The sequence below is a fragment of the Orbicella faveolata genome, unplaced genomic scaffold (genome assembly GCF_042242905.1).
Source record: "Orbicella faveolata isolate gen_17 unplaced genomic scaffold, um_ofav_v1 contig_14, whole genome shotgun sequence".
NCBI classification, from domain to species: Eukaryota; Metazoa; Cnidaria; class Anthozoa; order Scleractinia; family Merulinidae; genus Orbicella; species Orbicella faveolata.
Window position 1 is genome coordinate 21,780,961 of NW_028301541.1, and position 23,853 is coordinate 21,804,813.

Consider the following 23,853-nt stretch of genomic DNA (forward strand, 5'->3'; position numbering starts at 1 on the left):
ATAGATTACGTCATAACAATTTATTCCTTTATTATATAATACAAATAGATTTCATGTTGCCGTGCGTCTGTTAAGAAATTGATCACAGAAGTCGTCAAGATGTGGTAGGAACATTGATGACACACTCGGCTATCGCCCCATGTGCCACTTTTTTGTTCTTATTACCACAATTTGACGTCTTCTGTGATCACTTACTGAACAAACGCACAGCAACATGGAATCTATTTGTTAGTATTTCTCCTTTCTTTTTCTTTTTCCTGCTACAGAAACACAAGAATTGAATCTCTAGACCCGAGAAGTTCAAGAACATCAGAAAGTGATAGTAGTTTCCTACAGGTGAAGAATCGGTACCGACCTAGTCCTCCATCGGAACATAATTCCAGTGACCCTGTCATAATCCCAGGAAATGTCGAGGCAACTGCTTTAAAGACAGTACATTCCTCGAGTGTGGTAACATTTGAGGTATCTGCAGCGTCCGAGTGGAGCCTTCACAAGGCACCTCGTTCCAGGAGAGACAGGCAAATTGAAGATCCAAGTGACCTTGAATTACCAGCTGTGGGTAGTACTCCCAGCAGTGGTGGAGTAGACACTTCCAAAAGCGGGGCGGACGCTTTAGCAAATGTTACGGAAACTCAGACAGAAATAGAACAAGGCAGGCGAGATCCTGGCAACACAAGACTTTGTTATCAAAGCCAAAGGACTACAAGATCTTCAAAAATTTACCCCGAACAAAGTGCGAGTGGAAATAATTTTTGTAAACAATCAGAAGCTTGGACTGAGGGAAGACATAACAGTCATGGCTGCACGAGTCGTCCAGCCACTGCTGTAGGTTCATCATCCCGAGATGACAGAGACGCGCGGACCCAGCAGTCCACTGATGCGCCAAAGAAGGTTACGTTTACGTTACCGGCTAAACCTGCTTCAGCAGGAAAAACTGCTGTGGTTATGGATGATGCTTCTTCCTTGAGAACATTAAGTTCACACTCGAGATCGTCGCCAGGCGTGGAGTCAATGAGCAGGATTTCTACATCACAAAGCATGCAAGAGTGTGACTCAGAGTCTGAATGCTGGTGCAGTTTTCTTAAGACAAAGCTTCAATGGCTCTCACTGGCATACTTTGCAAGACGTTACTATGGTGTGTGGTTGCAAAAAATGCCTGTCAAGGTAAACCAGGTCTACCCTTATTCGTAACAGGAATTTGAAGTAACCACGACAGTGACCGGCCTCGCCGATCCTCGACTCACGATACTCTTAAGTCATTTAGCTTGTTTCTCTTTGTCAAAGCTATCTCGAAACTGAATATAGAGCTGAGGACAGTAGCGTTCAATTGAGAAAATGAAATTTCAAAGATTAGCCGTCGTGGTTCACGTTCTCCAGAGAACGCAGAACTTTGTCATTTCACGTTGTTGTTTTGCAGAGGACGGCAAAGAAATGTACCAAGAAATATAACGCACGTGCACAACCATTTTCCTTAGAATCGTTAACATGACGAGCAATAACAAAGAACATATTTCTCTTTTCCAGGTTGTTGTGATAATATTTTTCCTCAGTCTCCTCGCCGTTGGAATTTACGGCGCACTCCAAGTTGAAAGTGGCCTGGACCTCACAGATGTTGTACCAAGAAAAGGCGTGGAATACAAATTTGTCGAGGCTAGGCTCAAATATTTTTCGTTTTATCCAGTGGCGCTCGTTACACAAGACTTCGACTACGCTAATCAGCAGAAGAAATTGTTGTCCTACTATAATGAGTTTAAAAACGTAAGTGGTTAGAAATGTTATGGCCAGAGAAATTTAAAAACGGCGTTTTCACTCTGAAAACGCATCAAATGTTTTCCGTCCACACTACGCCGGAGAAATTTGAAAACGCAACTATCACGGGTCATTTTGGATTTCTGTTTGAGGAAAACTCAGACGGCCGGGGAAATCACATGATGTCATCGTTTTCGAAAAGCTCCGGTTTCGAAATGTTCTCAGTCCACACTAAAAACGCTGGCGTTCTCAGATTCCTCCGGATTGAAGAGCGTTTTCGAAAAGCTCTGTTTTCGTGACGGATTAGTGTGCTCCCTTTTCAAATTTCGTAGTGTGGACTGGGCCGCACTGTTGTATAGAGTAGGTAGGGTATTGTCGAAAGAAGCAACAAGTTTTTCTTTTCCGTTTCTTGTCACCAGATTTTCAATATAACTGGAATTCCAGGCTCAAAAGAAAGTCCCAAGTTTTGGTTGACGTCCTTTAGAGAATGGCTAAATGGTAAGGGATGTAAAATGAACTAGAAACAGTTGACACTACAGTTGCCCCGCTGTGAAGAACAGGTCTGATAAGCCTCAGAAATGTAATTTTCGCTGATAATGACCATAATATTAATCTGGCAACCAGGTTAGCTGAACATCTTTGGCGACTGTGTACTGTGGATTTCTTTTGTGCTTCCAACTGACTTGTCATGTAAGCTAAGTCTGCATACAAGCCAAGTGGCCCATCATACCAGCGCTTATCCCGGTTTCTGTAGCATGAAGCGACTAGGACCATTTCTGCTTCCCCCTGGATCGAATGTTAGTCCATCGCAAGGTTACCGCTAGCATTAAATTGGCCCTTACCCATTTATATACCTGGGTGGAGAGAAGCATTGTGAGAGTTAAGTGTCTTGCCCAAGAACACATCGCTACGTCCCCGACCAGGGGTCGAACCCGGACCGCTTGATCCGGAAGCGAGCGCACTAACCATCAGCTAAAATTTGGTTCGTCATACGCTGTGTCTATTTGTTCTTTTTTGTTAGGGAGATTTTGCTTTCGCGTGGCCGAAAGTCCTTAATTTTATGCGTTCATTTCTGTTCGAGAGCGTTTCGCGAGTGTATGCATGATTTCGAAACTATTATACAGTGGATTTTGTGCCCTTTTCTTTTATGTATACTGGTTGTTGAGTTAAAGTTCAGTGCTGCTCCGGGACGACACTAGACATCAAATTACGTTTGTTGTGCGTTTTTTATTTGTCTCAATAGAGATGGGTAGCTTGTTCAAACCAAGGGAAAAAGCGCTGATCGTTCCCAAATGTTTACATTCGCTTACTACTTTATTCTGCTTAGTACACAAAAGAATAACTAGCCAGTGATTCCGGGAATTTCTAGTCCGCGGGGGGCTCCGATATGAAAAGGACGGGGTGGGGGGCTCGTCGGAAATTTTGAAAAGAACCCCTCCGAGTTACCTAAATCCTGTCTTGTGGTGTGGTTGAAATGTTTTTCACCTCTAAGAGTACCAATTCTAAAACAACACATAACCTCCTGTCATACGTTTTTCGGCTTAACACCCTTGAAAATTCTGCAAAGGCTCCCGCCGTGGGCCTTTTGAGGCTGAACACCCTGAGAGGTATCAGAACTGCTTTTTTAATCCCTGAAAGGCACGCCGAGAACCTCCGTCCTCTTTATAAGGGAGTCCCTGCACCTCCCCCCCCCCCCCCCGCTCGGATATCTAGGCTAGGTCATTATCACTGGATTATTCCGCGCCCGCTCTGTTCAGACAGTATCAAGATTTTTTAGTAACAATATTTGTTGTCTATGTAGATACTCAAGTATCATTTGATCAGGACTGGGCCAATAATTCTATCACATACGCCGGCTGGTACGACAATGCGACGAGCACTGGTGTTATTGCCTACAAATTACTCTCACAGAATGACAACTCAGACAAAATTGATAAATCAAAGGTAGGCACCGACGGCGAATTTTAACCTATGGGTAGGGGGTTTGAGTAACAACATAGTACAAGTAGGAGTTGTCTCCGCCCAAGGGGGACACCCGTATGAAAAGGTCAGTGATGTCTGTCGTCTCGCTTAGGGATATAAATCAAGGATTCTGGTCTTACCTTGGGTGTTCATGACGAAACCCCACTACTTTTAGCCGAGATAGGTGTCATTCAGGGTTTAATTCAAATTTTCCGAAGAGCATCCCCGACCGGGAGTTCCCCCGGGGGTGCCCGCCCGACGCGCTGCACGCACCACCCCGACTCACTCCCTACAGTCCCTCCTCGAGTGTCTGCTACGTAAACTGCAGAATTTTTTCGGCATTCTGAAAGCAACCTCGGCAAATTATGACAGGAAACAAGAGAAGATGTAGAGTAAGAGAGTTCATTCCCCATATAGGCATTATTCTTAAGGGAAACCGTCTCAAGTTATTTCTAGATATGGTTTGTAGTTCTCTCGACGATGTATTGCGTGGATGTTTCGTGGAGGATAAAACTCTACGCGTGTAAAATTCACGTCAAAGGATCGGCTAATTCTAATAGTAATCTAAAAATAACTTGAGAGGGATCACCTTAGGAATGAGTCCTTTATGGGGGACTAATTCGCTTACTCTTCATGCTCTCTTGGAGGAAACCATTACGAAGTGCGAAAGAATGATTATGGCCGAGATGGAAATAACTTCAAGTATGGGCAAACTTAAGCCTACACTACGCCGCAGGAATTTTAAAACGCAGCTTTATTTCTACGGTTAGGCCTACCGTCGACACTAATCCGTCACAAAAACGGAGCTTTTCGTGACAATCTTTAAACCGGAGAAATTTGAAAACGCCGGCCTTGTGTTTTATTGTGGACAGGAAACATTTTGAAAACACAAATCTAAAATGACCGTTGATTGTTACTTTTTTAATTCCTACTGCGTACTGTGGACGGAAAACATTTGATGCGTTTTCAGAGTGAAAACTCCGTTTTCAAATTCCTCCAGCGTAGGTGGACGGGGCCTGGAACACTGAGGCGCCTTGCAATGAGTTTGATTGAATGTTTTTCACCATGAAATGTAACCTTGGTGATCAATTATGGGTGTATTTGTGCTTTACAGGTTCGAAACTATAAACTTGTCAGCGATGATGGAATTATTCGTCCAGAAATATTTTACAAAGCTCTGACAACTTGGACCAATGAAGACTTCTTGGGGTACCAATTCTCACAAGTATGTTATAAAAGCAACGTATTTTAAACACAGTTTAACACTCGAAGAAAGTCGTAACACTCGAAGAAAGCGAGCCATCAGTTAGCTGTGTTAAGACCATATCTGTAATCCTGTACTGTGACAAGTTAATACGTGCATTTCGATAACGTAATATCCGTCTATTTCTTGCAGGCCGTCATCAAACCAAAGACAGTCAACTGGACAAACATCAAAAACAAACAAAATGACAAGGCAATGAAAGGTAATTTTCCATGCCAGTTTCTTCTTTTTTTTTTTTTTTTAATTAACACTGAACTATATCACTTTGTTACCGAACCAGTCTCCTTTCCAGACTTCCTATTTTCAATACCGTGGCGTCATGACAATCTTCTCTTATTCTCTCCACGCCATAGAATGTAAACGGTGAGAAAAGTAAAGGATTGTGGGGAATAACTGCATACCAGAAATGAAAGAGAAACTGTCAGTTAACATTAGTAAAAATTAGCGTGGTTGTAGACACAACGTAGAGCCTGTAAACTGAATTATAGCCAAAGGAACTGAAGTAATCTGAAAATGAAACACTTTAAAAGAATTTTTTTTAGCCTTACGCTCGTTCTTTTTCAGTGCCCACTGCCAAACCAATCACATTTGCGAATAACAACTTTAATGTTATTGGCCTTAACGAAACCAAGGATTTTGTGAAACTGATTGAGGTGAGTTCGCGTGCTTTCATGGAATTTGACTAATTTAAAAGAATCAAGCAATCCAATAACGAAGCGCGCGAAGTCTAAAAAGAGAATGCAAATTAAACGCGGGAGCCCCGCGAGAGCCAGACAACATAAGCGTGTTCTGAGAGAAATATGGGAAAATGAACGCAAAATTTTCGTTTTAAAAATTGTTTTAGGAACACTTGCTTACGCGCTTGAAAAAGCGTCAAATTTTCCATCATTCCGTTTTGTTTGTCTGAGTTTGTCTGAGTTATGACGTCACTCGCGCGCTTCGCTATTCTGTTTTATTTTCGTCAACGTCAAAAACCGTTTAGTTAATATCGCGTACCAAAGTTTCTTCTTTCTAAGGGAAGATTCTACGACATTGTAGCACCATGTAATTTAGAACTGTGGATTATTAGGTAAAATTTCTCCACCGCTTTTGAAGCCAACTCGTAATATCTATGACTAGTCCATACGGATATGGTTGCGATTATATAGGCATTGAAAATAAAACCGTTTAAGCCAAAAAAGTTTTGTAATTATGTAAGAAAATGAGACAGAAATATAATTCGCGGAAGTAAATCACTTTTAAGCGCAAAACCCTCGCACGTGGTTTTTGGCAACGCCTCTATTAAAGGCTGTCAAAGTAATCGATGAATCGAATTATACACCCACCTTTGTTGTCTGCCAAATTGTCTTTAATTTAGAAGTACTTGTTCGACTCTAAACGCGAAAGATCAGTCCATCACTTTGGCAGCCATTTCAAAATTTTTACTCATGAACGACTGTTGTTCAATCATCGCTTTCATCTTCCCAGGCCGTTCGAAAGATCTGTGACAAGTACTCAGACGACGGATTACCCAACTACCCTAGTGGTGTGCCCTTCACGTTTTGGGAGCAGTACATCTGGCTGAGAAGGCAAATGTTGATCGCGATTTCTATTTCATTGGCGGTGAGCTTCGTTGTCATGGTGATCATTCTGTTCAACATCCGGGCAGCTGCTGTTATTGTTCTTGTCCCGACAATGATCATAGTGGAAGTGTATGGCTTTATGGGTCTCGCTGGTATAAAAGTCAGTGCTTTTCCTGCAGTTAGAGTTATTTTGTTCGTTGGAGTCGGTATGGAATTCACTGTACACATGTCTATGGTATGTTGTCTTTATCTTGTGATAACAATTTTTTCGATTGGATCGTTCAAAATAAGACGTTTATAGGCTTAGGAGAAAACCGAAACTACGACACCTGTTTGTTATAGTTACGCGATCTGAGACTGGAACCGAAAACTCTACAGAGATCCGTGACGACTGGTTACTGTTGCGCGGGAAAACATCCAACTTGTGCCTAACGCAGGAAAACAAGCAACGTGTGCTAAGCGCGGGAAAAACATGCAACGCGTCCTAAGCGCGGGAAAAACATGCCACGTGTGCTTAGCACGGGAAAATGTTCCCAGACCAAGCCACGATTATTTAGAGCGATTTTCAATTACGTGTCGTAAAACCAAAATCAAACCAATTACTTACCAATTAGATTACTCAGCTAATCTCAAACCGTAGTAAAACCAAAACCAAAACCAAAGTAATTGCCTGATTACTTTCGACATTCAATTGAAAACTGCTCAAAGCTTTGCGCCTAATTGGTTTAAAGCGCACCTAACCCCAAACATTTTCTTTCGCTAAAACAATAAAGCTTATTTTGTGGAGTAATTTGCCGCAAAAATCTTGCGATTTGGTTAAATCCTCGAATTTCTGTGCCCCCTCGAAACCGAGTTTCGAATGGTTCGCGACCGCGCATGGGGAATCTGGGGAGAGTTAAAGCTGTGACGTCAAATCCAGAACGAATCTTCGGCTGTCCCAGTCAGGTCTTTTACTTTGTCCGAGTGTAGAAGCCTTGGGTTATGTTTTCTTTGCCACTGTTTAGAGAGCTTTGCAAGCATTTGTAGATACATGTAGCAACTAGTCTGTAACGTCTTTTAGTCAGTCTTTACCCAGTACCATAAAATGACCGAGTCCTTCACTTTGCAGGCATTTTTCCACGCCCTTGGCGACAGAAACCGAAGAATGCAAAAGGCAATAGAACACGCTTTTGCTCCGACTGTGAATGGTGCTATTTCTTCTTTACTAAGTGTTGTGGTACTAGCAGGATCCCAATTCTATTTTGTATTCAGGTAAGAGAGGTTACCAAGCCGGCTTTTCTCAGTAACATATTTTATAATGACACTTAAAAGATAATTCTAACCGTTGTTGTTTCTTTATGTTGATTGTTTAAGAAAGACGCAGCAAATGGCTTAATAGCCGGTTAAGTACGTTGGTAGAGAAGTTCTCTTTATTAAAGACTGTGTAAAGAGAATTCCTTGCAATATTAAAGCGTTTTTAGGGCTATTTCTCTCGCTCACTTTTCGCTTCTTGATCCGAAAGATCTTTGAGCATTGGTATTGACCGACCATACTCTGTACCATTATTTTTGTGCTGATTCCTTGGGTTACTGTATCCGCTCTCCTGACACTCGTGTAAAATGAATTCCATAACCTTATGCAAATCCTCAACTCTTCGCTTTACAGTGGACCCCGCCTTAACTCCACCTCGTTATTACAGTCACTTTATTCTGGCCCGAACAAAAGCTCAGTCAGTAATTTTCTTATTTAAAAAACTCCTTTAAACACTCGCTAATATGACCAGATTTTTGTAGCCTGTTGGTGACCGGATTAACGGAGTTCCACTGTATGATATGTAACTTAAGGATCGTCCCTTTAAAGACTTTTTAATGCATTTCTTTCGCAGATACTTTTTTATCCTCCATGTGGCCTTGGTACTGATCAGCACATTGAATGGCGTGGTGTTTTTACCTGTTGTTTTGTCCTTAGCCGGTCCAGGGCCAGTGGTAAGTCGTAATAATTAATCATTGAGGGAAACATGTTAAGAAGAGCGAATTACTGGCATGATTTTCCAAAATCAAGACACTGGTCATCAAAAACAGTGCGGTAACCTCTCTTCACCGAAGAGTTTCGAAACGTTCGTTTTAGAAAGCCGCTGTGCGAGGTGAGTGCAGGCACAAAGTTAACCTTGCGCCTGCACTCATATCGCTCAGCAGATTCTCCCTACCCGAAAACCCTTTGAGCCTCTGCGGAATGGAGAGTGCAAATTGCTACGAGGTCGTTGCACGAGCCTTAAGTCTGGAAACTACTTTATTAAATGAAATCAGCAAACGAAATATCAATCATGCACTCTAAGTCCAAATCCTTTTCAAGACGTAAAATTCTCCACCTTAATCCTAACAAGAAGCAGACTTTGTGATGAATATAAACAATGAAGGTATTTGGTACCACAAACTTACGCATGCCGTGTAAACACTATCAAGTTGTGACTTTTATTTGTAAGTTTATATTTTTTTTTCGGTTTGTGTCTATCATTGCTAGGTAACAGAAATCCCTACGCCGGCCATCACCCCAAATCCGCTCGCCATTCAGAACCCCTCTGCGGTTAGGTATGTTTATAATGAAGCGGAACTGAACACTGTTAAAGAGGTAAACAATAAGTCAAATGATCATGGAGCCGATCTGGAAAGAACCAACGAAAACGGGGCTAAAGTGGAGTTATCCGATAATGAACCGCGGAGCTCAGACATGACGACGGGCGAGGGGCTACGCCCATTTGTACTGGCTTGGACGTGATGAAGGAGGCTTTGTGAAGATTAATCGTTCATAAGTACGAACACCGGAAAGAGGTTGCTGGCCATGCCTCACTTGACATGACAGACATCCTCGTCCCAGTGCCCCTCCTCAGATCGAACCGAGAGCTCTGAAGAAGACTACGCCCAAAGATATAAAGTATTGGTCAGCTTTTCATAACAGGGCTAAATAAAACCTTACTCGTCTAAATTCAGAAGATATTTAGTTCTGTTGATATCTAACAATTTCTTTTTAAAGCAAAGTGCGATTGTAGTTCTTTCAAGTTTCTTCAAGTACAACATGGGGATTTTTTAATAAGGACGCGAAATGGAAGTTTCAAGGTACTATTTTCAAGGTGGCGGCCATACATATTTCATGAGAAAAACCCTTTTTACACAAATAACTTACCCATGATTGTACTTTGCCTTTTCATGTTTATCACTAACTCCCTATTCTGCAGTCTTCTTTTTCTTTCGCGTTGTAATTTAAAAGATATTCTAAATTCGTCGTATTTATATCACATCGATTAGCGGTTAAGTTTTATGATGGATGCAGGACATCCATGGCATGTTTATCATGTGTGTATATTTATCTAAAGATGATTACTTTCGTATTTTGAAACGTTATCGTGTATGATTTACAAAAATATAATCTAGAGTGTAAATATACAAGAGAAAGAAGTTTATCTAACCGCCAGTTCATTGATATATATTGAGAATAATAGCCCTTGTGTATGTTGACATCAAACAAGCTAATTTCTCCACTAAGCTTTGCGTTTGAAAATTCAAATTGTAAATTTTATCGTGAACCAATAGGCCATTTTCGAGTTTCCTTGTGCCTCTGTTTCAAAACGAGTCTTCGTTCAAAACCTTTCTTATGAAAATGAGGTTGATTTGCATGAAAATAAAGCTGTGCGTTGAACAAATTTGATATAAATGGTTTCGCACGAACTGAGACTTGTTTTGACAGAGGCAAAACTAAGACATCTCGGAAATAGCCTATTCCCAAAGCAGCAAAGATGAAAAAGATAACGCTCGTAAAAACAACACGAAGGAGCCAGAGGTTTTAGAAAATTTCGCTCAAACAAGGCTTGGTGGTGAATTTTGAGCTTGTGATGTTATCACGCATAAGACCTACTCGGATGACAAAGAATTCATTATTTCGTTTATGAAATGTTCCATTAGAATGTTAATATTTTCAAGGGAGATAGCAATCATCTATCGTTTTGCCTTATGTAGATGTAGATAATATTTCATCAGTTTAGGATGTAGTCAGTTTTGTCAAGAAAGAAAGTAGTATTGGTTTGTAAAAACGCTGAAGGCAAACACTTAATTTAAGTTGTGTTTTATCATTAGACTACAAGTCACTTTCTTTTCTTTTCACGTGTAAGCAGAAATTTATCGTTTTCCTTGCCTTTCCATTTTTCTCTTACTTTCTGCTCTCGGAAAAGTGATAAACTATTTGTGGTCTATGTTGTTACAAGATGTGGCTTCCAAAGCCTACATTTAAGATTTGTTAATGTAACAGAGAAAATAAAGGACAAATTTTACGAAAGAATTTTACTGCGTGTATTTCTTGGTAACATCAGGCGGTTCCTCTCGCAACTATTGCGACACAAATGTCTCCGGATGTCACTTCTCAGATTTATCTCCAGACGCCTCTCTTCCTTTGTTCGAAGGGTCATGGGGAAGACTCTCCTCTTTATGTGCTCCTTCTCATATCGTTCCTGATTGTTCCCAGTCTCCAATATCGACTGCAACTGGTCGCAAGACAACACAAAGTAAAAGATTTTTGTACCATGCAATTCATCTTTCAGTTTTCTTTCTCGGTTGCACGTTTCGGGCGTTTTTCAGGTTAACTCGGGCTCAGGCCACACTACGCGGGAGGAATTTGAAAACGGATCGGAGGTTTTCACCGAAAACGTATCATATGTTTTCCGTCCACACTGGGCGGGAGAAATTTAAAAACGCAACAATCAGTGGTCATTTTGGATTTGTGTTTGAGGAAAACTCGGTCAGGGAAATCACGTGATTATCGTGACGTCATCGTTCTCGAAAAGCTCCGTTTTCAAAATGTTTTCCGTCCACACGAAAACGAAGAGCCGGCGTTTTGGCCGGAATTTCTCCAGCCGTTAGTTCCCCACAATAACGGTATGAAATGAAGTGGCTACGCGATGTGGGTAACACGAAATGTAAGACTGTCTTCAGTCTTTTAATAAGTCTCTTGTCCAGTAACCACACTGAACGCATCGAGACAGGACAGACAAAATAACGAACCACCTTGAGATAGCCGGCCTGGCTGGATGATTTTACCTCTGTAACGAATGTCGACAACGTTTATTTGGAGCGAGTGGTTTCTGCAGACACTAAAAATACTTTCTAAAGTATATAACGTCCACAGCTATTTGAGGGACAAGAGCCCGTAAACGGAACTCTCCCATGTACAAAAGGAGAAAGCTTCAAGTGTAAGGATAGCCACAATAAGAAAGATGGTTTTTCTTTTTTGCTTCTTCTTAACGCTACAAAAGCGAGGATCAGTCTCCACAAGTGATTATCAACGCGTTTTGCAATCACTAGAAAGTACGACATAAATACAATTACCACTGACACACACATACAACTAAAATAAATAGACGCGAACTTGTACAGTGTTCTTTGAATTTGGGTTAAAAAGAAGAGAAGTAAATTTTTGTACAAAAAAATTGTTAAAAAAAAAAAAGAGACGACAAGAGGACGACGAAGATGCAGTTCATTCTGTGATGATGAGTTCATCTATGGCCCAGTCTTCGTGGCTCCCATCTGGAAGGTATCGGCGGATAATGATCGGAATTTTTCTTGCTCTGAAAAAAAGAATAAAAAAATGATATTTTTATGTCCTACTTGTTTAACATACATATGGGTTTTGCGGGATGCAGGATGAAAGTAAAAATGGAGGCGCGGTGCGAGATGATAGAAATTTTAATGGTGGTATGCGGGATAAAAATATTTTGGCGGGAGCTGGATTTGCTCATTTTAAAAGACGGGATGTGGGATAGTTTTAAAATTGACAGTGGGATACAGGATGAAAAACAAGATCACACGTCACGGATGGTTTTTTTTTTTTTTAATGCGAAAAACTGTAACTTTAACCAGGTGGGATCATGAGAAGCATTCTTGAGTGGGGCAGGATGGAGGGATTGAGCCAAAACTCTTGGCGGGACTGGGGATCGAAAGTACCTTTGTTGGATCCCTATTGTACGATTCCGTCATTTCAGCAGTTAGTTTCAAGTTAGAGAAGACTGCTGAACAAAAAGCGCAAAAAAACCAAGGAAACTAAGTAACTACACACTTCTGCATGAACAGATGTGTCTAAACTCACAAAGTCAAGGAGCAACACATTTGGAGACACTGAAGTTGCAGCACTACTTTTTGTCACCATAATCTCAGTGGTGTTCTTTTCTAGTGCCCGTGACTTACATATCTAATCTTTGTACACACATCAATTTGTGTGTTGGTTTTTGACTTACTTGAGTTCTTTCATAGCTATCTGTAAAGGATCTGTTTGACCTTCAAGTTCCACCATCACAGGAGCTCCCATACTGTGAATGTTAAAACAACAGAGGTGAGAGTTGTACCTGTTGCATGTATGAGGAGAAGATGTCTTTTCATTCAAGTAAACGTGAAATAAATCCAGGAAATAAATGAGAGGATTCAATAGTGCGAAGCAACAAAAATGTTGCTACTCTCCCCAGGATGGGTTGCTTGTGAGTTTCACCCATTCCAGGATACTCTTGACATTTTGACAGGTCGCTCAAGTTTACACTCTAAGGTGGTGAGAATAAAGTTTCTAACCCAAGAACACAACACAATGATCCTGGCCAGAGCTTGAACATAGACTGCTCAAGCTGAGACTACATACTCAGGGTGGCTTCCCTATATGGACTATATAGCTAGGTACAGTGTCTGTGCAGTCCAACAGGGATAGTACATGAGCAATTTTGGTCTGAAAAAGGTATAGGCGAATCTTTGCTGACGTCATTGTTTACATTTTTCCTCATTAACATATGACTTTGTGCACAGAAGGCATCATGCTAGACACGATTTTACTAGAAAAACGTAAAGAGCTTGTGAAACTTAGTAAGTGGTGAAATTTTTGGCCCTTTGGGTGTAATATTTGAGGAGAAAATGGCTTTCAAAAACATCAAAATTTCTGTGTGGCAAAAGCACTAATGAGCTTACACATTCTTTGCAAAATTTTGAGCTTTTAAACCCTCGTTGCACAAAAAGTATTCAATACATTGCGCTCAAATTCCTTGGGAAACTTAATCGTGCTGTGCCCTTTCAATATTCAGTATTAATCTCTTTGTAGCTCCATCAGAAACTGTATCACTTATGGTAATGACGCAAATATTGTAAACAAAGATTCTCTTATAGATTTTGACCATTTTGGTCTGAAATAGGGTATCTTTTTCACGCTGGCTTGGCATTGTGTATTTTGTTACAAGGAACTATTTTTTTCCACATCAATATTGACAAATGTTTAGCCCTTCAATCAAATGTTTACACAAATGGAAGCCATTTCTGCTTAGCTGCAGTTCTATATTGGAGCCGTGTACTACTGGAGTAGGGTATGGATTTTTTGGCACAAGTTTGAAATAGGGCATGGAAAATCACAGATTTTGGTCTGAAATTTATATACGAGTTTCAAGGTTTGGACCACACACCCCCACCAAACACTTTGGGGTGCACCCCACCAGGGGGAGGGGCAGGGGCTGTAGATATACTAACCATTTTGCAACTGTGCCTTCTAGAAAAAAGACCCAATGTTACATCAGCACTTCAGCCAGAAAATTTCACTTGAGGGCCAAATTGGCCCCTGAAGATCTTTTTTAGGGGCCAATTTTTTAGGAAAGGGGCCAATAAATTGAAAGTTACAAAAGGGAAAAATGCATCAGGGTACCAAGAAAAATAAACAGCTTATTAGGATCTATGATAAGATTTAATAGTAAGTGCTTTTTGAAGTGTTTCTACTCCATAAAGTTTCTTTTACCAGTATGAAGGATCCATGCATTATGAGCAAAAGGACAGATTGACTTCTTTTCTTATGTTGAATGTTTTAGAATGTTGAATGTTGAATATTTTCAATATGATTTTCTAGAAGGACATTATATGTGTGACAAAATAACCGTTGATCGTCAACACAGAGAAATGTAGTTGCCATTATGGGGACTAAACCAGAATTTTTGGTCGCCAAGGATGAAATGTTAGTTGCATTGGCGACTGATATGGTCGCAATTTCGAGCCCTGGGATGGCTTTTAAAATACTGTGTCTGTGTTAAGCCTGCAGCCTTGTAAAAAGAAAGGGCCAAATTGGCCCTTTTTTTGTTTTTCTGGGGGCCATCTCTGATTCCAACGTGGGATTCCTGCAATGGCACGGTCTGGCGGAAACACTGTACATGTACCCTTAATAACAAGCTGGATTTTTGCTGTACCTTATCTGTAATGCTCGTGTCCCTAGAACTCTTGCCCTCTCATATTTGGTCATGTAGGGTGTTGTTATTCTTTTTGCTGGTTCTTGACTTTCTTCTAGAAGTTGAAGAAAAATGTTTCAGAATATGCAATGTCATGTATTTTAATCAATCAAATATTTTTAACTCGCACTCAATTGGTCTAAATGTGTCACGGGACTGAATACTATGATTACTATGATTACCAATTGAGTAAGGCACAACAAACGTTTGGTGACCAGGTTCAACTTGTGTTATTGTCATAGGCAACTGGCTACATTTCCAGAGAAAATTTGTTGCTTCTTGGAACAAATAATGTTGGTGGACAAATATCCAAGCATAATTTTAGGCCAAATGGAGGCTATTGTTTGTACATTATTTTTTAATCAAGAAATGGCCTCTGTATGAAAAGGAGACCTGTCACAAAAATGTGGACATAAAATTGAATTTGTAACCTGCAAATAGCCTATTATCTATCATCATAGGCCCACAATACATACAGAGAGCTTTATTATTGAGCTCTCTGTATGCATTTCAGGCTTAGAATGATAGATAATAGAAATTACAAAACCTAACTGTGGACAGTTCTGCAACTAGATGAGTTTTGAAACTAATGCAAATGGTATGGTGTAATAACTGTAGACTGGAGACTTGTGAGACATTAACAAAATCATGTCACTACACTAAAACTAAAAATAAGACTGAAGCTGGATTTTTTATTAGGTTACCATTTCCATTCTCGAGAGCTACATGTAACCCTAAACATGCTAACCAAAGGGCTATTAAGGGTGATTAGTGAGCAAGAATCTGAGCACTCTGGTAAACCTAAATATTCAGCACTCTGGTTAGCTTGAATAGCTCTCTGATTTGCCTCTCAGTTTGTGCTAATGGCAAGTCAGAAAATTACGCATGGTCTATATGGTCTTTCTCTCACCTATCTTCTTTGCGCTCTGTTGCACATAAGGCCTATATGGTCTTTGGTGGGCTAAAAAGAAGTTGCTATTAAGACGTCATTGTTCATCTTGTTCAAGCCTGAATATTTTTTTTTTTTAGGCTTTAATTTTGCAACAGCTTAACAAGCTGTGTGTATAACTGCAATGATCAACCCTGTCTTCATATCTTTCTCTGCAGTTCAAATATATGATATTTCTTATATTTACTTGTAGTAATTGCTGTAAATCTTAACAAACTGACCTGTGGCTGGCAAAATGTCAATATTGTCAGGGTCTTCTGTTGGCTAGAAAAGAATGTTGCAGATAATTAAATTGGTGAAATCTCCCTGTTTGGTAAAGATTTGTGCATTAAAGAGGTAAGGTAGGTAGATAAATTAAGATCTGTGTAGGGGCCAAGTAGCCCATACTGTTGCAGCCTGGTAGTTTACCCCCACATTAAATTCACCAGTATCCATTTATACACCTGAGTGGAGAGAGGCACCGTGAGAGTTAAGTGTCTTGCCCAAGAACATAATACAGTGTCCTTGGCCAGGGCTCGAAACCAGACCACTTGATCCGGAGCTGAGCCCACCAACCATGAGGACACAGGCCATGCCTCCATATTGGAGCCTGGTTCCTCTGGCATTGTTAAAGTGACAAAGATTACTTCTACTCCCCCTGGATACCTGGATGTAGAGAAGCACTGTGAGAGTAAAGTGTCTTGCCCGAGAACACAATGCCATATTCTAGGCGCCGCTGCACCATCACTAACTGTACAAACAGGAAACCTCATCTTTCCCGCTGAACTAACCTCTAAGTCGTCTACATCTTCGAAATGGTCCTCTTCTTCGACCTCATCGAGGTCATCATCATATCTACGGTGAACAAAAAGCACATTACTTAAACTACGAGTTTCGAGCCCATTAAAATAGTTTTGTGTGTGTGTTAAGAAACGTCAGTTTTTGTTTAATATATCTTTACAATTTAACGACTTAAAGGACCATAGAAAATATTATCACTCGGTCAAAACCTCACTATGATACTTAGCTATTAGTAAAACGCATCGCTGTAATGATTGAACAAGAAGAAACACAAAATAACGGCATTTTCTTTCGCTTACCCTTCCATGTCGTCGTCCGCCATTTTCAAACCAGAGCGCGAGCTTACAGTATTCTGGTCAGCAGCTTCACTTTTGGATCATGAGCAGAAGTCTCGATAGCCACGTGCGTTTGTTTTCAATATGGCGGCCGATTTGACTTATGAGGGTTGCAATTTCTTCCGACAAAGACTTGTTTTAGCGACGCTTAGCGGAAAATCGGTGAAAATTAAAAACATAAGGGCTATTGAAGATGATCCTGGTTTGAAAGGTGGTGCCTTTTTCGTAAATTAAATGCAAAAATCGTGCCTTTATCTAATGTTTTTGCTTGTATTTTTTTTGAAAGATTTTGAGGCTAGCTTTATACGACTGCTGGACAAGTTAACAAACGGATCTAGAATCGAAGTAAACGAAACAGGTAAAACTTACGTCACTCAAACATCGGAATTGATTGCTCGTCAGGTTTCTATTGTTAGATGATAAAGACTGATAAATACTCTTGATAAATACTGGAATAAATTTTGTCTCAACATTATATGTAAGCTTACATGTAAACGTGGTTAAAACTCAGTGAGCATTATACGAATCTACAGCTGGAGAAATGTTGGCTGTCCTCGTTTGTTCATGAGGATCGAGGCAAACTAGTGAAAGAGTAAAAACGGACGAGATCAATATTTCAACATCTCAAAGAGAAATGTTGCTTGTACAGACTACAGAAGTGCAGCTTTAGCAGCCTTTTTTGTCATATGTCTATTTAACACAGGAAAGGCTGCTGAAAATAGCTTGTGCATGCAAACAGTCTAGATAAAAGCACTTGTGTTCCAAGTGTAAAATTGTGGACCACTCTTTTAGCCAATCAATGGACTATATGCAGAGCAAAAAATTAATATCTATACTAATAGCTATTTTCAACTTTGTCACCTTTACAGGTACAACGCTCTTTTATAAACCTGGTTTGCTAGCAGGAGGTCCCATCGACCATGACTGCAATCCTCAACGTTCTATTGGCTACTACTTAGAGGCTGTGATATCACTAGCACCGTTTTGCAAGAAACCTATCAGACTGACTCTAAGAGGAGTAACAAATGACAGACATGATCCAACGGTATGTCAGTAATCCCTAAGTCAAGGGATTGCTGTAAATATTGAGTGTTTGATTGTTTGACGAGGTACCTTTTTATTGGTTCTACAAGGTAATAAAATTATTGCCAGGGCATTGACTGACGTGCATAATTTCAGGTCGACATCATTAAAACTGTAACTATTCCTCTGGTCAAGAAATTTGTGGTTGACGATGAAGGACTTGATCTGAAGGTATGAAATCAGGACAAATTATCTGTTGTATGAGGAGTCACTGAGGGTTGGTTGGGGAAAAGGACTCCTGGTCTGCTTCTTGATTCTTCTCTTACATGTACTTCCTATGCTTTTTCCTCTCAACCCAAGGTTTAACTTTCCAAAAGGTCTAGATAGCAGCAGACATGTAAATATTTTAAGGAAAACGACCAATTTTTTAAGTTTGCAAGACATGTTTCGACAGAGCTTCTGTCATCTTCAGTTGAATGAATGATTACAAAGCAAGTTGAATAATAAGTAGGCAAAAATGCTAATTAAGACAAATAGTAACAACAAGAACGTGAAAAGGTGTAAGTTAAAAGGATAATTTTAGATTTACATGGTGTAATTGCTGATTGAGGGAAGGTAGTTCTTTTTGAATATGAATAGCCTCCTTTATCTTGAGTTGAAAGCTGGTAGTGGCGTGATCTAAAATATGAAAGCAGTCTATTGAACACAATGAGCGACAACGTTCAGAATTCTGAAGATGTTTGAAGATGTGAGAGGCCCTATCAACGGCTAAGTGCTCACGTACGCGTGTGGAAAAATGTCGGGAGGTTTCGCCGACATAACAGGCATTACAGCCCGCACATGTAAACTTATAAACCACACGTGAACGAAGCCCGTCGGGGATAGGGTCTTTCACACCAAAAAGGTTACCTATCTTGAAGGAAGAAAAAACTAATTTGATGTCTAAATCATTACAATAGCGCTTGATTAAGTGTCGAATCTTCTTCTGAGTGATGACAGAAAAATGGCCTATGTATGGCAGCTTAAAGTAAAACGTGGGCGAGGTGGTAAGGGGGTAGCCCCGGGGACAATGATTGCTATGGGTCCCAGTGATGTAACGGTTAACCACTTTTTCAATTAAATGGGCAGGGAAAAGGTTCTTTTTGAGAATTTCAGTAAGCTTGGTTATATCCTCGTGTAACCCCAACCAAGTGTTGTTGATCTTGTAGGCCCTGTCAACAAGAGTCCTAATGAGACCTACTTTGTATGAGTACGAGGTGAAGCTAAAATAATTAGTTAATAACCCAGTAAAGGTTTTCTTACGGTAAACCCTAGTTAGGAAGGAATTAGTGTCACTATTATCAATAAGAACATCTAGAAAGGGTAATTTGCGATTAAGTTCTTTTTCCATAGTAAACCTTATGTTGGGGTGCCTAGAGTTAATGTAGTCAAAAAATATAACAGCATCGTGCTCCGAGTGAAATAAACAAAAAGTGTCGTCAACATACCTACGATAAAATAAAATTTTAGAGCATTGAAAATTCTCCAACCATAGTTTTTCATGATGCCCCATCAAATTAGTTTTTTCTTCCTTCAAGATAGGTAACCTTTTTGGTGTGAAAGACCCTATCCCCGACGGGCTTCGTTCACGTGTGGTTTATAAGTTTACATGTGCGGGCTGTAATGCCTGTTATGTCGGCGAAACCTCCCGACATTTTTCCACACGCGTACGTGAGCACTTAGCCGTTGATAGGGCCTCTCACATCTTCAAACATCTTCAGAATTCTGAACGTTGTCGCTCATTGTGTTCAATAGACTGCTTTCATATTTTAGATCACGCCACTACCAGCTTTCAACTCAAGATAAAGGAGGCTATTCATATTCAAAAAGAACTACCTTCCCTCAATCAGCAATTACACCATGTAAATCTAAAATTATCCTTTTAACTTACACCTTTTCACGTTCTTGTTGTTACTATTTGTCTTAATTAGCATTTTTGCCTACTTATTATTCAACTTGCTTTGTAATCATTCATTCAACTGAAGATGACAGAAGCTCTGTCGAAACATGTCTTGCAAACTTAAAAAATTGGTCGTTTTCCTGAAAAGGTTTAACTTATTTTAACTCTTTTTAGTTATTTTTTGAAATAACCAGCTTAACTCATCACTGTACCTCATGGTGACCCCCACAGGGCAATAAGTTTAACCAACTTTAACTTTTGCAGATTGTAAAAAGAGGAGCTCCTCCTGAGGGGGGAGGTGAAGTGGTTTTCTCTTGTCCTGTAAGAAGAACCTTACGACCCATCCAATTTACAGATGCTGGTAAAATAAAAAGAATACGAGGTCTTGCGTATCCTTTAGAAAAGTACACATTTTTGAATAAAAACTAATAAATAACGATCCAGAGTCTAAATACTAATTCCCTGAATTACTTGTATTACCCTTAACTAGCATTTAATTTTGATTGGTTTATAAAGTTATGCGATGCGAGTGTCACCTGCAGTATGCAACAGAGTGGTAGATGCAACACGTAGTGTATTAAATCAGTTTGTCTCTGATATCTATATTTATACTGATCACTGCAAGGGAGCTCAATCAGGAAAGTATGTCATGCTCATTTGTCTTTCTAATTGTAGCTTTAGATAACACTATTGACAAGTAACATTTTGTTAAGTAATTGCAATGAAAATATATGGCCTTCGCAGAAAGATCTTATTGTACAGACAGCCAAACGTCAATGTACAGTGCAAGTTGTGCATGGAGGAACTTAGAGAAGTTTGCAACACAAACCTGTTCTTAGCTGTGAGATTTATTTAATGATAATATTGTTTATAACTGTTCTTTCATGCAGGTCACCAGGATTTGGCATCTCATTAGTCGCAGAAACAACAACTGGTGCCATGCTGTGTGTACAGACAGCATCTGCCCCTGCAGGGGAGGGTCAGTCCGTTGTCCCTGAGGATCTTGGCAAGCAGGCAGCTGAAATGTTACTTGAAGAAATTTACAGGGTGAGTCACAGGCTAAAACAAAACCTTGCTTTACATTTTTGTGGCAATTTTGCACAAAAAGTTGTAAAAAATGTTGCGTGAGTGTAACAGCCTTCAAAGGTGGTGATGCTTACCTGATGTAAAAGCAGGTTGTCCTGTTGCTTCATGTCTTTGCAAAATGTAGAACTTCATTCAACAGTCCAATATTCATGAAGTATTTATTTTGTTTTTTTTCCTTCAATAGGGAGGTTGCATTGACTCTCGGCATCAGAGTCTTGTGTTTCTCTACATGATCCTTGGACAAAGAGATGTTTCCAAAATACTGACTGGACCACTGACACCATACAGGTAAGAATTTACTTTGCATAATGTAGAACTAGAACATATTGATGCTGAGTCAGGAGAGTTGATAATGGAACATGTTTTGTGCTGTTTTCGAATTTGCTGTTTCGAAAAGTCTACTAAAGATCAGACATTAACTACATCATTTAATTGGATGGGTTGGGTGCAAGGACGTGGAGATGGAGGAGGGAGGTATGGAGAAGGAACTGAAAGTAGGTAGGGGTAGGGAAAATGGATGTAGGAAGAGGGTGGAGGGACAGGGCAGGGATGGAAGAAAGGAAGAAAGATCACTGTTCTACATGTATTTATGTATGACTGTATTGATTTTGGTTATTTTGTAGCCTGTTTAATTAATTATTGTATTACTATTGTGTTTTCCTTTGCAAACAGCATCCAGTTCTTGAGGCATTTGAAAGAGTTTTTTGGAGTAATGTTCAAAATTGAAGCACAACAAGGTGATGACAATGACAGAGAGACAGGAGGAGAAAACAAAGTCCTGTTATCATGTGTTGGAGTGGGATACACCAACATCAACAAGACAATGGTTTAAGTGTCAGACTATTTTCTAAATAATTCTGTAAAAATATAAATAAAAGAAAATAAAATGTTATGCAAAGTGGTAATAAATATTTGTTTATCTGGAACTAAGACACTCATGTCCAATATACCAGTTCATGAATAGGACCGTATGATTTGTCAAAAGTTGTAGTGAAGTCGATCCATTGATGATCTGTAAAATCATATTCAGTTTCTGATCTTGTTAACGTAATTTCACCATTGAATTGTACCAGGTGTCAAACTGTTTTACCCTCGGTACTCAGACTGAAATGCAACAATATTCTTAGTCCCACAATGACATGGAATGAATGGATTGTCAATCTCCACCATATTTGCCAAATGTGTAAATCTTATTAATAAGTGCACAGAATGGTAAAAACAACCATTTGTATGGAGGTGCAGTGGCCTCATGATTAGTGCCCTAGACTGTGGGTTCAAGCCCTGGCCAGGGACATTGCCTTGTGTTCTTAGGCAAGACACCTTACTCTCACAGTGCCCCTCTCTACCCAGGTGTACAAATGGGTACTGGCAAATTTAATGCTGGGGGTAACCCTTCAATGGACTAGCATCCCATCCAGGGGGGAGTAGAAATACTCCTAGTCTCTTCATGCTATAGAAACCGGGATAAGCTCTGGCCGGATGGGCCACTTGGCTTGTATGCAGACTTTGCCTTTTTTACCATGAATGGTACAGATAGTATAGCTACTTTAACGAGTCATACTCATGATTTGTTTGTATTGGACTACCCTCAAAGTATGCATTACAATTTTAATTCCCAAAAGAACCATGAAAAAAGATATAAAACAATAAATTATTTCTCCCCAATCAACTTGCTTCATGTCATTCCATTTCTTTAGAAAGATCTCTGCCTCTTTGCTCTTGTAACTTCTTGGTGAGTTCGATTTGTTCCTTTAACTCCTCAACATTTCTCCTCTTCTTTTCCTGCCGCTCCAAATCCCTGATCACACCTTCCTTGAGTCTCCTGCGATCAATATTTTGCATCTGATGGACCAAGAAAATGACAGCAGCAGCAAAACAAAATGCTCCTCCTAAAGCAACTTTTGCTCCCCTGGAAATCATGCTGCTGATTAATAGTCAAAATGATGTCATCACTTACATCCAAATGTATTTCTGAAAGTGCATAGTACTTCCTAAATAGAAATTAGAAAATAGCCATCATTCCAAGAAATGTAACTTTCACCACCATCATCCCTGGGAGTTAAGCATGTGAAATTCAAAGACATTTTTCTACCCCAGGACAGAATAAAGGTTGGTCAGCTGACAAAACCAAAATCAAGACAAGCAACAAATAATATGAAAGACAGTCTGTACTGTTACTCTCACGTTTATTGAGGGAATGTCGGAACGAGTTTGCAATACCGGCCCACTCATTAACAAATCTCTCAAATATTATGCTTCTAATTAAGAATGAAGCATATAGAAACAAAAAGAGCCATTCAAATTCAGTGAGATGCAAATGAGTGGCATGGTATTCTACAATCTAACCGGAATGTCTCCCTCTTTTCCATTGAGGCCCCCCAAATTTCTCCCTCTCTTGGTAGCAAGCCCCCTCTTCCAAAATAGATTATGATGGGAAACAGGATATTTAGGCCAAAAATCAAATTATGTGATATGGTATGGTCAGACTGCCGCTCCAGCTAGTGGGGCCTTATTTTTCACTCCTCTACCCCACCACTCCCCTTTAAACGCCTCTGGATAAATCGCTGATTTCGACCATTGCCCCCACCCACCGTGGCAAATTTTACGTCTAGATATTGTTGCATCGACTGATGACAGACAAAACAGGTACGTCTGTACCCCTAATATGAAAATAAAATAAAAATAAAAAGGCTACCCACAGGCGCGCGCAAGCTACCTCAAGACAACAAATTAACGCCTGTTGAACGGGGACAAATCGTTAACAACGCAAACACTATCCTTACGAGAGGATGAACCTGAGTCATAACGTACTCTTCTTCCAGATAATTAGTCAAAAGACAGCAAAGAATGGTGATATTTACCATTTCAGATGGTCACGTATTTTAGCTCCTTGAAGCCGCTATCTTGATTACGCCGCGCGCATGGTATGATGGGAAGTCTGTTG

The 23,853-nt window shown here is 40.0% G+C and overlaps 3 protein-coding genes and 1 long non-coding RNA gene across 5 annotated transcripts in view; 2 read left to right on the forward strand and 2 right to left on the reverse strand.

Annotated features, from left to right (window-relative positions):
- Window positions 1-10,845, forward strand: part of LOC110062129 (protein patched homolog 1-like) — a 29,857-nt gene extending 19,012 nt beyond the window's left edge. Inside the window, exons 15-25 of one of the 2 annotated variants that reach the window (XM_089287650.1) lie at window positions 267-1,164; window positions 1,525-1,758; window positions 2,169-2,247; window positions 3,551-3,693; window positions 4,826-4,936; window positions 5,108-5,177; window positions 5,540-5,628; window positions 6,443-6,772; window positions 7,646-7,788; window positions 8,402-8,501; window positions 9,037-10,845. In XM_089287650.1, coding sequence (XP_089143776.1) covers window positions 267-1,164; window positions 1,525-1,758; window positions 2,169-2,247; window positions 3,551-3,693; window positions 4,826-4,936; window positions 5,108-5,177; window positions 5,540-5,628; window positions 6,443-6,772; window positions 7,646-7,788; window positions 8,402-8,501; window positions 9,037-9,291 — 2,452 coding nt within the window. In that variant the 3' untranslated portion in view covers window positions 9,292-10,845. The remainder of the gene's footprint in view (window positions 1-266; window positions 1,165-1,524; window positions 1,759-2,168; window positions 2,248-3,550; window positions 3,694-4,825; window positions 4,937-5,107; window positions 5,178-5,539; window positions 5,629-6,442; window positions 6,773-7,645; window positions 7,789-8,401; window positions 8,502-9,036) is intronic. The other variant, XM_020768993.2, reaches the window with a different exon arrangement.
- Window positions 10,846-11,609: 764 nt separating this feature from the next.
- Window positions 11,610-16,905, reverse strand: LOC110062132 (DNA-directed RNA polymerases I, II, and III subunit RPABC2-like). Its single transcript, XM_020768995.2, has 6 exons — window positions 16,826-16,905; window positions 16,517-16,580; window positions 15,968-16,010; window positions 14,759-14,852; window positions 12,794-12,865; window positions 11,610-12,127 (listed from the first exon to the last, which is right to left on the reverse strand). Exons 1-6 carry the CDS (start codon window positions 16,846-16,848, stop codon window positions 12,037-12,039), a joined length of 387 nt encoding a protein of 128 aa, XP_020624654.1. The 5' UTR covers window positions 16,849-16,905; the 3' UTR covers window positions 11,610-12,036.
- Window positions 16,906-16,917: 12 nt separating this feature from the next.
- LOC110062131 (RNA 3'-terminal phosphate cyclase-like protein) lies at window positions 16,918-21,818 on the forward strand. Its single transcript, XM_020768994.2, has 9 exons — window positions 16,918-17,072; window positions 17,148-17,219; window positions 17,731-17,906; window positions 18,041-18,115; window positions 20,088-20,212; window positions 20,340-20,465; window positions 20,714-20,870; window positions 21,094-21,197; window positions 21,582-21,818. The coding sequence occupies exons 1-9, from the start codon at window positions 16,946-16,948 to the stop codon at window positions 21,739-21,741; spliced, it is 1,122 nt and encodes a 373-aa protein (XP_020624653.2). The 5' UTR covers window positions 16,918-16,945; the 3' UTR covers window positions 21,742-21,818.
- Window positions 21,819-22,497: 679 nt separating this feature from the next.
- Window positions 22,498-23,837, reverse strand: LOC110062225 (uncharacterized). The gene is made up of 2 exons (XR_002298056.2): window positions 23,771-23,837; window positions 22,498-22,900 (listed from the first exon to the last, which is right to left on the reverse strand). It is a non-coding gene; the product is annotated as an uncharacterized LOC110062225 (long non-coding RNA).
- Between the last annotated feature and the right edge of the window lie 16 nt (window positions 23,838-23,853).

Coding starts and splice junctions, on each gene's coding strand:
- LOC110062132 (XM_020768995.2), bottom strand. CDS start 16,848: ATGGCGGACGACGACATGGAAGG. Junction 16,581..16,825: donor GCGGACGACGACATGGAAGG/GTAAGCGAAAGA, acceptor TGTTCACCGTAG/ATATGATGATGACCTCGATG. Junction 12,866..14,758: donor ACACGAGCATTACAGATAAG/GTACAGCAAAAA, acceptor TAACATTCACAG/TATGGGAGCTCCTGTGATGG.
- LOC110062131 (XM_020768994.2), top strand. CDS start 16,946: ATGGCGGCCGATTTGACTTATGAGGGTTGCAATTTCTTCCGACAAAGA. Junction 17,907..18,040: donor ATGACAGACATGATCCAACG/GTATGTCAGTAA, acceptor GCATAATTTCAG/GTCGACATCATTAAAACTGT. Junction 21,198..21,581: donor GGACCACTGACACCATACAG/GTAAGAATTTAC, acceptor CTTTGCAAACAG/CATCCAGTTCTTGAGGCATT.